This window comes from Ranitomeya imitator, chromosome 8, assembly GCF_032444005.1.
Source record: "Ranitomeya imitator isolate aRanImi1 chromosome 8, aRanImi1.pri, whole genome shotgun sequence".
Taxonomy (NCBI): domain Eukaryota; kingdom Metazoa; phylum Chordata; class Amphibia; order Anura; family Dendrobatidae; genus Ranitomeya; species Ranitomeya imitator.
In genome coordinates, this window is record NC_091289.1 from 170,949,878 (window position 1) to 170,966,680 (window position 16,803).

Sequence of the window (16,803 nt, forward strand, 5' to 3'; positions counted from 1 at the left end):
CACAGCCCACACAGTAGTATACAGCACAGCTCACACAGTAGTATACAGCACAGCCCACATAGTAGTATACAGCAGAGCCCACACAACAGTATACAGTACAGCCCACGTAGCAGTATACAGCACAGACCACATAGCAGTATACAGCATAGCCCACGTAGCAATATCCAGCACAGCCCACATAGTAGTATACAGCACAGCCTACACAGTAATATATAACACAGCCCACAGAGTAGTATACAGCAGAGCCCACATAGTATTATATAGCACAGCCCACATAGTAGTATATAGCACAGCCCACATAGTAGTATATAGCACAGCCCACACAGTAGTATACAGCACTGCCCACACAGTAGTATACAGCACAGCCCACACAGTAGTATACAGCACAGCCCACACAGTAGTATATAGCACAGCCCACACAGTAGTATATAGCACAGCCCACATAGTAGTATATAGCACAGCCCACATAGTAGTATATAGCACAGCCCACACAGTAGTATACAGCACAGCCCACATAGTAGTATACAGCACAGCCCACATAGTAGTATATAGCACAGCCCACACAGTAGTATATAGCACAGCCCACATAGTAGCAGGGCCAGACTGGGACTAAAATTCAGCCCTGGCATTTGAAGTTACACAGGCCCACTTGTCACATGGTGACTGTATAATATCTTTGTACACTTGTAGGCAGGGCCGGTTTTAGGCAAAGTGGGGCCCTAGGCAAAGTTTAAAATGGGGCCCCAAATACTAACATATTGAACATCACGCAAAAGCATTTTGGTTGTATTTACATGCGCTGATCTCAGGTCGCTAAATAAGTTTGATCGACAATACTGATGTTGTTCAACGCTTGTTTCCCGGCCTCTTTCCACCAGCTGAGGAATATTGATGGGACAGAACGATCACTAATAGATCACTAACAGATCACCATACAGTATCATGTTATCAGCAGCACATCTACAGTTTACAGCGGCAATGTGCTGCTGAGAACAAGGATTTTTGTTCCAGCAAAAACATCTGAATATGCAGCATTTTACTTGTTTAGTAAAATACACCCCGTAGTCCTCCATATATTATAATGTGCACCACAGTCCTCCATATAGTATAATACACTCCCTATAGTCCTCCATATATTAAAATACACTGCTCAGTCCTCCATATAGCATAATACACTACTCATAGTGCTCCATATAGTATAATGCACCGCCATAGTCATCCATGTAGTACAATTCACTTCCCATAGTATAACGCACCCCATAGTTCTTCATATAGTATAACGTATTCTCCATAGCCCTCGATACAGTATAATGCAGTCAACATATAGTATAATGCAGCCACCCCAGAGTATAATGCAGCCATCCCATAGAATATAATGCAGCCCCCCTCATAGTTTAATGCAGCACCCTCATAGAGTATGATGCAATCACCCCTCAAAGAATATAAATATAATACAGCCCCCCATAGAATATTATGCAACCCCGAATACAATTTAAAACCGCCCATCCCCCCCACTGAATATAATGCAGCCCCATCAAAGAGTATGATGCAATCATCGCTCATAAAATCTAATACATCCCCCCATAGAATATAATACAGGCCACCTCCCCATAATATATAATGTAGCCCCACAGAATATAATGCAGCCCCCCATAGTATATAACACAGCCTCCCCCAAAGAATATAACACAGCCTCCCCCATAGAATATAATATACCCCCACAATAGTATATAACACAGCCACATAGTATATAACACAGCCTCCCCCATAGATTATAATATACCCCCATAGTATATAGGAAAGCCTGCATAGTATATAGCACAACCCGCATAGTATATAGCAAAGCCCGCATAGTATATAGCACAACCCGCATAGTATATAGCAAAGCCCGCATACTATATAGCACAACCCGCATAGTATATAGCACAAACCGCATAGCATACAGCACAACCTGCATAGCAGATAACACAGCCCACGTAGTAGTATACAGCACAGCCCACACAGTAGTATACAGCACAGCCCACAGAGTAGTATACAGCACAGCCCACGTAGTATACAGCACAGCCCACACAGCAGTATACAGCACAGCTCACGTAGCAGTATACAGCACAGCCCACGTAGCAGTATACAGCACAGCCCACATAGTAGCATACAACACAGCCCACGTAGTAGTATACAGCACAGCCCACACAGTGGTATATAGCACAGCCCACATAGTAGTATACAGCACAGCCCACATAGTAGTATATAGCACTGCCCACACAGTGGTATACAGCACTGCCCACACAGTAGTATACAGCACAGCCCACACAGTAGTATATAGCACAAACCACATAGTAGTATACAGCACAGCCCACATAGTAGTATATAGCACAGCACACATAGTAGTATATGGCACAGCCCACACAGTAGTGTACAGCACCGCCCACACAGTAGTACATAGAACAACCCACATAGTAGTATACAGCACAGCCCACATAGTAGTACATAGCACAGCCCACATAGTAGCATATAGCACAGCTCACATAGTAGTAAACAGCCCAGCCTGCACCTTTCCTCCCCCCGAAATGGCCACACAATCCAGTAAAAAAAAACCACACTGCTCACCTCTCCTCGTGCCCGCGTTGCTCCCTGGTCCTGTCTTTGCGGCTGCCGCTGCACTGCCTGGGGCACGATGAGTGCGCGCGCACCCGCAGTGTCAGAGGCAGAGCGGGGAATGATGGGAGAGGTAGCGTCAGCAGACGCTCTCTCCTCCACCATTGCATTCAACTGTACCGGCGTCATGTGGTGGCGGCGCTGGTGGGGGCGGGGGGGGGAGGGGGTAGTCGGCGCGCAGCGGCCCACTACTCGCACCGGCCCTTCTGGCATTTGCCAGAACTGCCCGATGGCCAGTCTGGCCCTGTTAGTCACTTAGGTGCAAGTTCACAACAAAGGTCAAGGACCATAAACCAGGACACTAATCACTAAGATACTGTATGCCTGCATGGCTGGTTTCACTCACTTGCTGCGCCTCTCAGTTAGCCAAATCAGATCTCATACTTGCAGTGACGAGGGGCAATACCCCGAAACATGGTGTCTGCAAATTGAGAGCCTGATTTGGCTTTTATCCTAAGCCATATTGCAATACTCGAAGTGTCGACAGCGACTTGTAGGATTGCTGCTTCCAACAGGTGGCGCTATAGAGTTCAAGTCCTCTTCCTCTCTGAAGGGGCAATTTGCATATTACATTTTTGGGGGCATTTTTCAAGGCATTTTTTAAACTTTTGTTTTTCTTTTAACCAGATGCTATATACACCAGACCTTTATGGTTTGTGGTGTCTCTGACATTTTAGGGTCAGTGACATTTTTTATTTTTCAAGCAGCATATCCTTAGTCAAGATTTTTCTGGCTTCTTTTATAGAACTTAAAAAATACCATAGAAAAAGCATGTTACTTGCATGTTACAAGCAACCTAAATTAAAAAAAAAAAAAAAAAAGATAAAAAAAAACACTGAAATCCATAGTGTTTTTTTTTATTTTTTTAACAAGCATTTATAAAAATGCTGAAAAATAAAATGTGTGTTACAGAGACCTATTATTAATGTCTTGCGAAAATCATACATCTGATCTTGAAAAATTCACGATATGTTTAATAAACCCGAAAAATTTACCTGTTAGATTCTTGGAATATCAATTATGTAATGGAAGGAATTTATCATGACGATCAACCTGATCCCCCTCCCGATGAACTGCTTGTCATGCAGTTTGTTGAAGGATTAACCAGCTTGTAACCCTATATTATCTGCCGCTCAATGACCAAAAAGTAGCTTTTTAAGCTCATATGCAAATGAGGCTGCAGTGCTCTGGGTGTGATTAGAGCACTTCCCAAGCCTACTTATCTGTCAGTCAAGCAAAAGAAGATAGACATAGACAGAGATTAGATGCAGAGGATCAGTGAGTGCTCCGATCACGCCCACAGCACTTCAGTCTCATTTGCATATGCATTCAAGTGCGTATTTTCCGGTTTTGGAGAGGCAGATTTTCTAAATAAAACATATAGATTCCCTTGTCTTTCAATGAATTTTCCCCCATAGACCTCAATGTAAGCAGCGTGCAACTGTGGTTGTGTATTACAACATATCTGCAATGTGGTCGTTATTTTTTTTTTTCCTTTCTTGCTGTCCAATTACAGCCAGTGGCACAAATATTTTGGTCATGCAAAGTTACCTTAGTTTGGATACTTTTCTGGATGCCATGGAGGACAAGGTACACACAAATAAAGTTTGGGCTCAAAATTATAAAAAATAATAAAAAATAAATAATTAAAAATGTTTGCAATACTGATGAGAAAGAAAAGCTGAAATTATTATATTGTTGGATCAACTCTGAAGATCAGCATGCAATTAAAAAAATGCACATTGCACCGAAAACACTGCTTAAAGGAAGACCATACACATCGATCTCTGATCTTCCAGGAGCAGCGCCAGTCATTGCTGGGTAAAGTGGAGACACCTAAGCCCCTGGTCTCCCAGGAGGGAGGACATTGTACCTGGCACTCTGGCAGCCAAAGGGAGCACCTCTAAACTTCTTCCCAGCCATTCTGTGCTCTGGTCGCTATAGCAACGCAGACGCCTGTCATAGTTATAAGTACTGCCTGTCACGTGACACCAGAATGCAGCCAATCGCCGGCAAGACCGAGCTGTGGAACAGGTTACTGGAATGTTTGCTTCTTGCTCTGAGTTCTATTTTTTTAAAGGGACCGCGCAGTGTTCTGACACCAGCCTATCTGATCTGATGTAACTGTTTTTTTAGGGGTAAAATAGGGCTTTTTTTTATTAAGGTATTAAGGGGAGGTGGGGATTTACTGTTCATACTATAGGAAAAATTAATAATAATATTTTATTATTATTATGGCACTTCTTTTCCCAGCAGATACTAACATCGCCCACAAGAACCCATGATGAAAATTATAATTAAAAACCCCCCATAAAACATGGAGACCCACATCCAGTCTATGCATTGGGGTCCACACTTAGGCTGGGGTCACACTTGCAACTGCAATGCGAGAAACTTGTGCGAGTCGCTCTCCACAATACCCGGCTCTGCCGGTGGCGGATTGGACCGGAGCGTTCAGCTGCATAGACATACATGCAGCCGCACACTCTGGTCCCGAGTTCTGCCGGGTGAGGCGAGAGACTCGTGCGAGTTTCTCGTACTGCAGCTGCAAGTGTGACCCCGGCCTTAGGCTACGTTCACATTAGCATTGTGCGGGGCAGCGTCGGGCGCAGCCGCGGCAACGCATGCGACATGCGCCCCTATATTTAACATGGGGGGCGCATGGACATGCGCTGTCTTGCGTTTTGTGACGCATGCGTCATTTTGGCGCAACTGTCAGGGCGCAGAGGACGCTGCATGATGCAGTTTTTTCTGCGCCAAAAATCATGCAAACATGAACGCATGCATCACAAAAAGCTGCGTTGTGCATGCGTTTTTGCATGCGTTGTGCGTTGCGTCGCCGACGCTGCCCCGCACAACGCTAATGTTAACGTAGCCTTAGACTGTAAAACATGGATGCGTCACTCCAGCCTGGGTATTTGCAGCAGATTTTTCTGCAGTAAAAACCAGAGTGTGATTTGAGTCGCCCGCCAGGGCCGTGGGGTACTCGGTACAGGGTGCGGTACTTAAAGGGGATGTCACGGTGGCTGCGACCCGGTCCCCAAATAAAGGGAAGGGTCTTTTAAGGGGATTTGAAATAAAGTTTGTGTTCGTGATGCCACCTGTGGTATTCGGTCAGTGGGGACCGACACTGCTTAAAGGCGTCCGCTGGGGTGATGTAATGGCAGCTAGATGGTATACCTTCCCACAGGTGAAGTATATCCCCAGGGCTCCCAGTATGTAGGTGAAGATGGTAAATGGTGCAGTAGAGAACAGAGAACACAGGTTTGCAGTCTCTTTACCTGGTTTACTGAAGACTTCAGCGAATTCAGAGTCCCCTTTACCAGGCAGAGTTAAAAGCCTTCCTCATAGCGCGGTGTTGTTGTAGTCTCTTACTGCCTTTGGCTTCTGGCAAGGTCCTCACAATTCTCTCTGTCCTCCATAAAGGTGGGACACAAACCCGTATGACAGGTGGCTCGAGCCTTTTTACAGGGTCTCTATCATGACCCGGGCTCTATATGCCACTGTGTCTCCTGGGTATTAGGGCAGGCAGGTGATGTGTAATCCAGCTGTCCTGCCGGTTTCTGCTGTGCCTCCTAGAGTCACAACCTCAGTCTTCCGGCTACCGGAATCTGCGCTCAGCCAGGTAGGTAGCCCAAACGCTGCTCTGCTCCCCTGGTGTCTCTCTCCTGTGCTTCGTTCTCCTACAAGCTCACTAAACACTGTTCTTCTTTCCATATCTCACTATCTAGGAGCTGCAACACCTCCGGCTGCACAGCCCCAAAGACGTCTCACTGCCTCAGATTGCTCAAGTCTGCTGTCTGGCACTATCTTAACTAAAAAAACTAACTTTCCCTCCAGACCAGAATGTATTTATAGGGAAGTTCCCCCTAAACCAGGTTTAGAGCTCCCCCTTCTGGCCTGGAGTGTGAACATGTTGTGTGCATTGTGATTACCTGGTGAAAGAGATCATCCTTCGCTTCCAAGCGCGACATCACTCTCCCCGTGAGGAAAGCAATGCCACTGTAACAACCAGGACCCTGGGGCGTCACAGATGTGCTGCAGTTTGGGGGAAAAAAACAAACACTGATTGTAAGGAAAACACCCCACAAGAGAGGTTCGGAGTCCAGGGGGATACGGATATCACCCCTCTGTCACCAATCTGTGATGGAGCTTACACAGTTGCAGCTCTCTGGTTCCCTTTTACCCTCAGATCCGTCAGGGAACTGCACCTAAGGTAAGTAGTCGCCGGAGAGGCTGCCCTATCACGTACTGGTTGTCAGGGCATACTGCAGTGAGGGAGGTATATATTTCACCAGTCCCAGGCGGGGAATCTATATATAAACCTCCGAACCGTCAATGCCAGGATCCCCCAATAACACCAGAACGGTATGCTGCCACCAGTTCCTCGTTAGATATAAGCCTGATCCGTTCACAAGCTTCTATTGGGTCAGAAACCAACTCCAGGTAGCGTAAAAGCACCAGCCAAACTCACGAACGTGGGAAATCGGGATTTGAGATAAAAGAGCAGCCCAAAATTAATTGATATTTTAATTGCCAAAAGGCGCACTAGAAACTACAAATATATACAGATATTACAGTCAGAGGTACAGATAAAAATTAAGGTACAGGTTGGGAACAGCCGTTAGCTGTAGGTGTGAAGTTAACGTGTCTTATAGCATGTGAGCCCCAGGGAAGCGCTGAGTCCACAGGTACTCCCTTAGTTCCTGAGTCCGTCTCCACACGTAACATGATATGGCTTTTAAAGCATAACTAAGATGGGGCTGGAAGTGTGTAGCCAGCTTTTAACCCTTAGCTTGCACCCTCCTATATTTGCCATCGAACCTCTGGGTTGTACTGAATTCTCCTCCCTTGACCTCCTAGTCGAATTAATTGCCAATGTCTAGGATGGGTCATAACTTCCCAGGGGGAGGTCCAAATGGGACGACTGACATCTTAACGAGTTCATTGGGGCTGGACTGACACAGAGAGTCCAAACTCGGGTCGGCTAAGTGGTTCTGGAGAGCCAGTCTCGATAGCTCAGAATCCAGGACTCCTAAAGAGATATGGGACACACGGGTACGTGCAGGGGGCTCCCAGGATTATGGTATATCGGACATAACCCTGAGATGCACGGTACACTCATAATTCATCTCTAGATGTCGGTGACGCTGGATCTGGCTTTCATGGTACTCTTATGATTCATCTCTAGGTGTCGGTGACGTTCGGTGACGTTCGGTCTCGAGTCTGCTTTGATATTGGCTGCCTTACACAAAAGACAGCAGGGGGTCCTAGCTCTGTACCTCCCTGCCTTCATTAACACGTGTCCTCTAATCGTCTGGCCAAATGGTAAAAGTCCTGCTCTGGTGGGAATCTGTGTGCTTTTTCTTAGGGTGGAGGCCACATTTCAGAAGTGAAGGGAGAGCTCCTGAATCTATGGGGCCTGAATTCATAAATCCAAAATGGAGTCTCCCTCATCCCTCACACCTCCCCGCTTTAGAAGGCGCTAAGGGGTTTCACATTCCTGTGTTCTCCTGTGCGCCCTTCCACAACCTCCCTTTGCCAGGATAACCCATCAGTATTCACGTGGTCGCGCCACCTTTTGTGGCGAATGGCGAAGTGGTATTGCTGGAGCACGAGGCTCCAGCGTTGCAACCTCCCATTCGTCCTGGAGATCGTGTGCAACCAGCTGAGGGGGTTGTGGTCCGTCTCCACGGTGAAGTGGTACCCGTATAAGTAGGGCTGCAGATGCTGCAGGGCCCATAGAATGGCCAGGCATTCCTTTTCCATCGTGGAGTAGGCCACCTCCCTCGGCAATAGCTTCCTGCTCAGGTACAAGACGGGATGTTCCTGGCCTGTCAAGTTAACCTGACTGAGCACAGCACTGAGGCAAAAGTCACTGGCGTCGGTCTGTATTACAAACGGCCATTCAAAGTCAGCAGCTTGTAGCACTGGGGAGCTAGAGAGTGCGGTTTTGAGCGACTGGAAAGCTGTCTCGCAGGGCACTGTACAGTCAACTGCGAATTGCTGCTTCTTCTTGGTGAGGTCCGTCAGGGGCTTTGCCAGAATACTAGAGTGTGAGACAAACCTCCTATAGTACCTGGCGGTCCCCAAGAAGGACATCACCTGCTTCTTGGTCCTGGGAGTGGGCCAGAATGCAATGGCATCCACTTTAACCAGGCTCTGGCTTCAGAACCCCCCCCCCCCCCCGCCTACCCAGTGACCCAGGTAGAGGACCTTGCTCATGCCCAGCTGGTATTTTTCTGGCTTGATGGCCAAGCGTGCCCATTGGGTCCGCTCAAATGTAAGGAGGTTGCTTTCCCTGCTCCTTACCTGGAACCACTTAGTCAGACAGCTGGGTTGTTGGGGGGAGGACTTTCTGCCCTGGACAGAGGAGACCATGTGACTCCTGGGGGCAAAGAAGAAGAGAGAGGAGAGTGGTCAGAAAAGAGCGGGAGAGCAGAGCGCAGGAGACAGAGGGGGCAGCGCGCCAGAGCGAGAGCAGGCTCCCCGAAAGAGACTGCTCCCCGTGAGGGCACTGAGGCTAAGATACCAGCCGTAGTGGAGGCTGGATGGGAGAGTGTGGACTTGGAAGCCTTCGTAATCAGAGAAGACGTATCCCCTTACAGTGACCTGAGCTCGCAGCCCCGGTGACCGCACTGACAAGCCAGGACCCCTGAGTGTGACAAAGTAAACTGCTCAGTGTGTGTGTAGCATTGCTGCTGCAGAGAGAGACTACTAGCCTAATATACAGAGACTCGCAGCAGAGTGGCTGTGTTACTTCCTGCTTCCAGCTGCACTGGGAGGAAAGACTGCAAAGACTTGACCCCAGAGTCTCCAGTTCCCAGGAGACAGAGAAGAGACTTCAGGATCTTCAAGCGTTGCTGGTGACTGTACCCACGTTGGAATAAGGACCCTCTAATCAAGACCGCCCTGGACTGATAAGTTACAAGAACATTTGTTAACTGTTTCGATTCCGCTTAACTGTTTACTGTTTGCTTTATCTCTATTAACCCCCTGTTTACTCCCTGCGAGGAGAATCTTACTTCTGTTAATAAATTCCCCTCAACAGTCGGTCTGTCTGTTCCGTGGTGACACACTCAGTACCTGCATCCTATTACACTTGGTGTAGTCGGCAGGATGTCACACGGTAGCGCGGAAAGGTCAGACCAAGCAGTTGGGGGAGGCCCCAGGTCTAGCATCTCCCTGGGAGCCATGTTAGTTAACCTGCCAAAATTATCGGGAAGCGATGTCATGTTGTGGAGTTGGACGGAGTGCATCTGAGGGATGATGCAGATGCATCCTATGACGCCGGCTCTGCAGGCGGAAATAGCTGTGATGGCCCTAGAGGGGGATGCACGGGACTCTCTTATGCTCAGATCCTCCAGGCGAGAGATACCCAGGACAAAGTATTACGCATACTTGAGGATACGCATGGGAACCCCACTGACATAGGGAAGCTGCGCATGTGACTGTTTCGCCAGGTACAAACACAGGGGGAGACCGTGACGCAATATCTGAATGCCCTGCTGGAGCTTCATACTGCCATCATACGGAAGGACGGCATAGGTGTGGGGGCAATTGACGTTGTGCTGTGAGACCAACTGGTGAAAGGCTTGTGAGATGTGTTGCTGAAACAGGCCCTGAGAGAGCACATGCGAGTAAAGCCAGATATGACTTTCTCTGAGGTCGGGAGTGAGGCACGCACGCGTGAGCAAGGGCTGGTAGTGCCAGTGGGCAAGGTATGGAGTTGGGAGGTAACCGCCCCCAATGGGTACAAGACTTGAAGAATGGGGTTAAGTGGGTCCGTGAGGAAGTGGCTGAATATAAGAAGACCCCTGCTGCAAAGTACAGCCCTCCGGTGCGAGAAAGAGAGACCGCCCCCCAAAGTGAGACTAGTGCCGCTCGGCAAAGAAGACTGCCGACATGCTACAATTGTGGAGCACCCAGTCAGAATGAAGAGGAGATGACATGGATCCGGGATTCTCGGTTCAAAATAAGAAGAATCTGGGAAGAGATTGAGAGTCTGGGGAAAGCCCTGACTGCCGTTTTGGGGACCAGCGGCATTCCCCGAGGTAATGTGTGGAAGCAGCCAGAAAGAGATAGCGAAGAGGTGCGTAGTATGAAGAAGGCTTCAGTGGTGGCCCCAGAGTGTAACTCTGTATCCTGGAGTGAAGAGCAACCGCAGATGAGAGATATCTCCCGCCGAGGTTGACGATCCAGACTGAAGCGCCCTCCAGACAGATGCAGACGTGAGTGCTGGTCGTGCAGGTGGGTGGGACACATGTCCAGAAATTGCTTTACCTGAGAAGAGCGGTGGCAGAGATCCGCTCACCCCTCTGAGGGTCCTGCTAACTGGAGGGAACGTCGCCCCTGGAGAGAGTGGTACGGCAGGAAGAGAAGAGCCCCACCTAGAGCAAGACAGTACCACAATGTTGGATGCCCCGGAGAAGGGGAAAAAGTGCCAAGTGTTCCTGAGACGCTCGTTTTCAAGGTCCTAGTCGATGAGAAGGAGGAACCACTGAAGTCGCCCCCTGAGGTAAAGAGTGTGCTGGCTGTCAGATCACAAGATCCTGATCGGACAGAGGAAATGGAACAGCTGTGTGAGACAGGGTGTCTGGCTGAGAAGCCCTGGGAAGTGATGCCCGCAGAGCCCGGCGCAGATGATGAAGAGTCCGACCTGCATGGTCTTAATCCATCTGATTCTAGTTTCGACAAGAATACTTCTGTCAAAGAGAGGGGGAGCTATGGAGAAGAATTACGTGTACTAAGCCCCCAGACTGAGGAGCCCGGGCAAGAAGTCCCTAAAGTTTCCGTTAACGACAAGGAAAAGGACGAATCGTCAATGCAAGCATCTCCTAGCGGCAAAGCCAAAAAGAAGAAAAAGAAGAAGAGGACAGTGGATGCCGTTGGAAAATCTTATGTGACAACACAAAATTCATCTGAGGAATTTTCTTCTCTGGCTGCCGACAAGGTAGAGAAAGAATATCTCAACCTGACTGATGAACAACTGCTAGATCATTTAGTTTGGCAGTATGTGAAAGAAGAAAGGCAGAAGGAGATGCGAGAATTGCAGGTATCTGACTCCCCTCAAAAGAACAAAGAGAAACACGAAGAATCCTCGCCCGTGGAATGGCGAGCTTCAAGAGACTAGGAATGTAAGGAGGTTGCTTTCCCTGCTCCTTACGTGGAACCACTTAGTCAGAGAGCTGGGTTGTTGGGGGGAGGACTTTCTGCCCTGGACAGAGGAGACCATGTGACTGCTGGGGGCAGAGAGGAAGAGAGAGGAGTGTGGTCAGAAAAGAGCGGGAGAGCAGAGCGCAGGAGACAGTGGGGACAGCGCGCCAGAGAGAGCAGGCTGCAGCGCCACGCTCCCTTAAAGAGAGTGCTCCCCGTGAGGGCACTGAGGCTAAGATACCAGCCGTAGTGGAGACTGGATGCATACCTCCCAACCGTCCCGGATCCAGCGGGACTGTCCTGATTTTGACAGTCAGCCCCACGATCCCGGGCGGGACATTAATTGTCCCGCACTGGTTGGGAGGTATGTGAATCACCCGGTCGGTCAGCTGAGAGCTCCCTGCACCCGGCCAGCACAGCAGCACATAATGGCTGCTCTGTGCACAGGACCTGTGATGAGGTCACAGGATGGGAGGAGTCAGGGGTCACATGATCGGGAGGAGGACCTCCGTGTACAGGACTTTGCTGGTTGCCATGGCGCCGGAGGAGGGTAAGGCAGTGTATGTGTGAGGTCAGGAGGTGTTTACAGGGTGGATGTAGCAGAGCCGTGTGTGTACGAGGTGTATGGAGCTGAGCCGTGTGTGTAAGGGGTGTACGGAGCCGTGTGCATGAGGTGTACGGAGCGCAGCCGCGTGTGTATGAGGTGTACGGAGCCGTGTGCATGAGGTGTACGGAGCGCAGCCGCCTGTGTACGAGGTGTACGGAGCCATGTGCATGAGGTGTACGGAGCGCAGCCGCGTGTGTACGAGGTGTACGGAGCACAGCCATGTGTGTATGAGGTGTACGGAGCGCAGCCGCGTGTGTACGAGGTGTACGGAGCGCAGCCGCGTGTGTACGGAGCCGTGTGCATGAGGTGTACGGAGCGCAGCCGCGTGTGTACGAGGTGTACGGAGCACAGCCATGTGTGTATGAGGTGTACGGAGCGCAGCCGCGTGTGTACGAGGTGTACGGAGCCGTGTGCATGAGGTGTACGGAGCGCAGCCGCGTGTGTGCGAGGTGTACGGAGCGCAGCCGCGTGTGTACGAGGTGTACGGAGCCGTGTGCATGAGGTGTACGGAGCGCAGCCGCGTGTGTACGAGGTGTACGGAGCCGTGTGTATGAGGTGTACGGAGCGCAGCCGCGTGCGTACGAGGTGTACGGAGCCGTGTGCATGAGGTGTACGGAGCGCAGCCGCGTGTGTACGAGGTGTATGGAGCAGAGCAGCATGTGAAAGGTGTACGGAGCGGAGCCGTGTGTGTAAGAGGTGTACAGAGCACAGCCGCGTGTGTACAAGGTGTACGAAGCACAGCCGCGTGTGTACGAGGTGTACGGAGCACAGCCGCGGGTGTACGGAGCGGAGCAGCATGTGAAAGGTGTACGGAGCAGAGTCGTGTGTACGAGGTGTACGGAGCCGTGTGTACGAGGTGTACAGAGCACAGCCGCGTGTGTACGAGGTGTACGGAGCACAGCCGCGTGTGTACGAGGTGTGCGGAGCAGCGTGTGAAAGGTGTACGGAGCGGAGTCTTGTGTAAGAGGTGTACGGAGCCATGTGTACAAGGTGTACGGAGCACAGCCGCGTGTGTACAAGGTCTACGGAGCGGAGCAGCATGTGAAAGGTGTACGGAGCGGAGTTGTGTGTACGAGGTGTACGGAGCACAGCCGCGTGTGTACGAGGTGTACGGAGCACAGCCGCGTGTGTACGAGGTGTACGGAGCGGAGTCGTGTAAGGCTACGTTCACATTGGCATTCCGCCAATGTGCGTCGCTGTTGCGCCGGCGACGCAGCGGCGACGCGCCCCTATGTTTAACATAGGGGACGCGTGTGTTTTTAGGGTGGCGTTTTTCGACACTTGCGTCGTTTCCGACGCTAGCGTCGGACGCAAGAAAATGCAACAAGTTGCATTTTCTGTGCGTCCGATTTTGGTCAAAAAACGACGCACGCGTCGCAAAACGTGCGCGTTTTTTCGTGCGCCGCGCGTTGCGTCGCCGACGCAGGGCGGCGCAACGCTAGTGTGAACGTAGCCTAAGAGGTGTTCGGATGAGAGCAGAGTGTGAAAGGTGTATGGAGTGGAGCCACGTGTGTACGAGGTGTACAGAACAGAGCCACGTGTGTACGAGGTGTGCGGAGCAGAGCCATGTGTGTGCAAGGTATACGGAGCGGAGCAGTGTGTGCAATGTGTATAGAGCGGAGCCGTGTGTGTATGAGATGTATGGAGAGGAGCCGTATGTGTATGAGGTGTAGGCAGCGGAGCCGTGTGTGTGCAAGGTATACGGAGCGGAGTAGCTTCTGCAATATGTATGGAGCGTAGCGGTGTGTGTATGAGGTGTACGTAGTGCCATGTGTATGAGATGTATGGAGCGGAGCCGTGTGTGTATGAGGTGTATGGAGCGGAGCTGAATGTGTACGAGGTGAACGGAACGGAGCCGTGTGTGTTTGAGATGTATGGAGTGGAGCCGTGTGTATGGAGCGGAGCTGTGTATGCAAAGTGTACGGAGCGCAGCCGCGTGTGTAGGAGTAGCTGTGTGGCCATTATACGGTACAAAGTATCATGTGCGGCCAATACAGTATGGAGCATCATGTGCGGCTGTTATACAGTATTGAGCATCATGTGGGGTCATTATACAGTATGGAGCATCATGTGTGGCCGTTATACAGTATGTAGCATCATGTGTGGCCGTTATACAGTATGGAGCATCATGTGTGGCCATTATACAGTATGGAGCATCATGTGTGGCTATTATACAGTATGGAGCATCATGTGTGGCCGTTATACAGTATTGAGCATCATGTGCGGCTGTTATACAGTATTGAGCATCATGTGCGGCCAATATACAGTATGGAGCATCATGTGCGGCTGTTATACAGTATTGAGCATCATGTGGGGCCATTATACAGTATGGAGCATCATGTGTGGCCGTTATACAGTATGTAGCATCATGTGTGGCCGTTATACAGTATGGAGCATCATGTGTGGCCATTATACAGTATGGAGCATCATGTGTGGCTATTATACAGTATGGAGCATCATGTGTGGCCGTTATACAGTATTGAGCATCATGTGTGGCCATTATACAGTATGGAGCATCATGTGCAGTCATTATACAGTATGGAGCATCATGTGTGGCCATTATACAGTATTGAGCATCATGTGTGGCCATTATACAGTATGGAGCATCATGTGCAGTCATTATACAGTATGGAGCACTGTGTGGCCATTATACAGTATTGAGCATCATGTGTGGCCATTATACAGTATGGAGCACTGTGTGGCCATTATACAGTATGGAGCATCATGTGCGGCCATTATACAGTATTGAGCATCATGTGTGGCCATTATACAGTATGGAGCATCATGTGCAGTCATTATACAGTATGGAGCACTGTGTGGCCATTATACAGTATTGAGCATCATGTGTGGCCATTATACAGTATGGAGCACTGTGTGGCCGTTATACAGTATTGAGCATCATGTGTGGCCATTATACAGTATGGAGCATCATGTGTGGCCGTTATACAGTATTGAGCATTATGTGTGGCCATTATACAGTATGGAGCACTGTGTGGCCGTTATACAGTATTGAGCATCATGTGTGGCCATTATACAGTATGGAGCACTGTGTGGCCGTTATACAGTATTGAGCATCATGTGTGGCCATTATACAGTATTGAGCATCATGTGCGGCCATTATACAGTATTGAGCATCATGTGTGGCCATTATACAGTATGGAGCAATCATGTGTGGCCATTATACAGTATTGAGCATCATGTGTGGCCATTATACAGTATGGAGCATCATGTGCAGTCATTACAGTATGGAGCACTGTGTGGCCATTATACAGTATTGAGCATCATGTGCGGCCATTATACAGTATGGAGCAATCATGTGCGGCCATTATACAGTATTGAGAATCATGTGCGGCCATTATACAGTATGGAGCAATCATGTGCGGCCATTATACAGTATTGAGCATCATGTGCGGCCATTATACAGTATTGAGCATCATGTGTGGCCGTTATACAGTATTGAGCATCATGTGCGGCCATTATACAGTATGGAGCACTGTGTGGCCATATTTTTTTGTTTATAATTATTCTTTATGAACAGTGTGATCAGCAGTGCTAAATGGGTGTGGTTGAGACGTGGATATGGGTGTGACTAGTGAATGGGTGTGGTCAGAGGCGCAGCCTAAAATTTGCCGCGGCGCGCGTTGCGCGCCGCTAACTTTGTCCCTCATTCACAGCTTCAAAAGTTGGGAGGTATGTGGATGTGAGAGTGTGGACTTGGAAGCCTCCATAATCAGAGTGACCTGAGCACGCAGCCCCCGTGACTGCACTGACAAGCCAGGACCCCTGAGTGTGACAAAGTAAACTGCTGGAGGAAAGACTGCAAAGACTTAACCCTGGAGTCTCCAGTTCCCAGGAGACAGAGAAGAGACTTCAGGATCTTCAAGCGCTGCTGGTGACTGTACCCACATCCTCCAGTCAGGACCGTCCTGGACTGATAAGTTACAAGAACATTCGTTAACCGTTTCGATTCCGCTTAACTATTTACTGTTTTCTTTTTCTCTATTAACCCCCTGTTTACTCCCTGCGAGGAGAATCTTACTCCTGTTAATAAATTCCCCTCAACAGTTGGTCTGTTTGTTCCGTGGTGACACACTCAGTACCTGCATCCCATTACACAAACACCAGCGCCAGAGCCCAGATAACCTTACAGAGGTGCCGCGAATTCCCCACCTCCGGCCAAGTGGCTGCCAAGTCAGACGGAGGCCAGGAGACAGGTCCCGAGGAACTGACGTAGGACGTGACAGTTTAATCTATTCTGGTCTAGTCAGGGGTTTCAGATGGCATTATAAGCTGATGACAGCCTGAAAGCTCTCAAGGAGCAGGCAGCACAGCCTCCCATGCAGTCAGACTGGGGGCGGTTAGTTTGGGACCAGGGACGGCTGTAC

General features: G+C 49.6%; 1 protein-coding gene and 1 long non-coding RNA gene across 2 annotated transcripts in view; one reads left to right on the top strand and one right to left on the bottom strand.

The window, feature by feature from the left end:
- The window catches only part of CIMAP2 (ciliary microtubule associated protein 2), a 19,163-nt gene extending 14,572 nt beyond the window's left edge, over positions 1-4,591 (bottom strand). Inside the window, exon 1 of the mRNA XM_069737838.1 lies at positions 4,529-4,591. Within this exon, the coding sequence (XP_069593939.1) occupies positions 4,529-4,578 (50 nt within the window). The 5' untranslated portion in view covers positions 4,579-4,591. The remainder of the gene's footprint in view (positions 1-4,528) is intronic.
- Positions 4,592-11,914: 7,323 nt separating this feature from the next.
- On the top strand, positions 11,915-16,483 carry LOC138647517 (uncharacterized). The gene is made up of 2 exons (XR_011314989.1): positions 11,915-12,361; positions 16,093-16,483. It is a non-coding gene; the product is annotated as an uncharacterized lncRNA (long non-coding RNA).
- Positions 16,484-16,803: the final 320 nt, after the last annotated feature.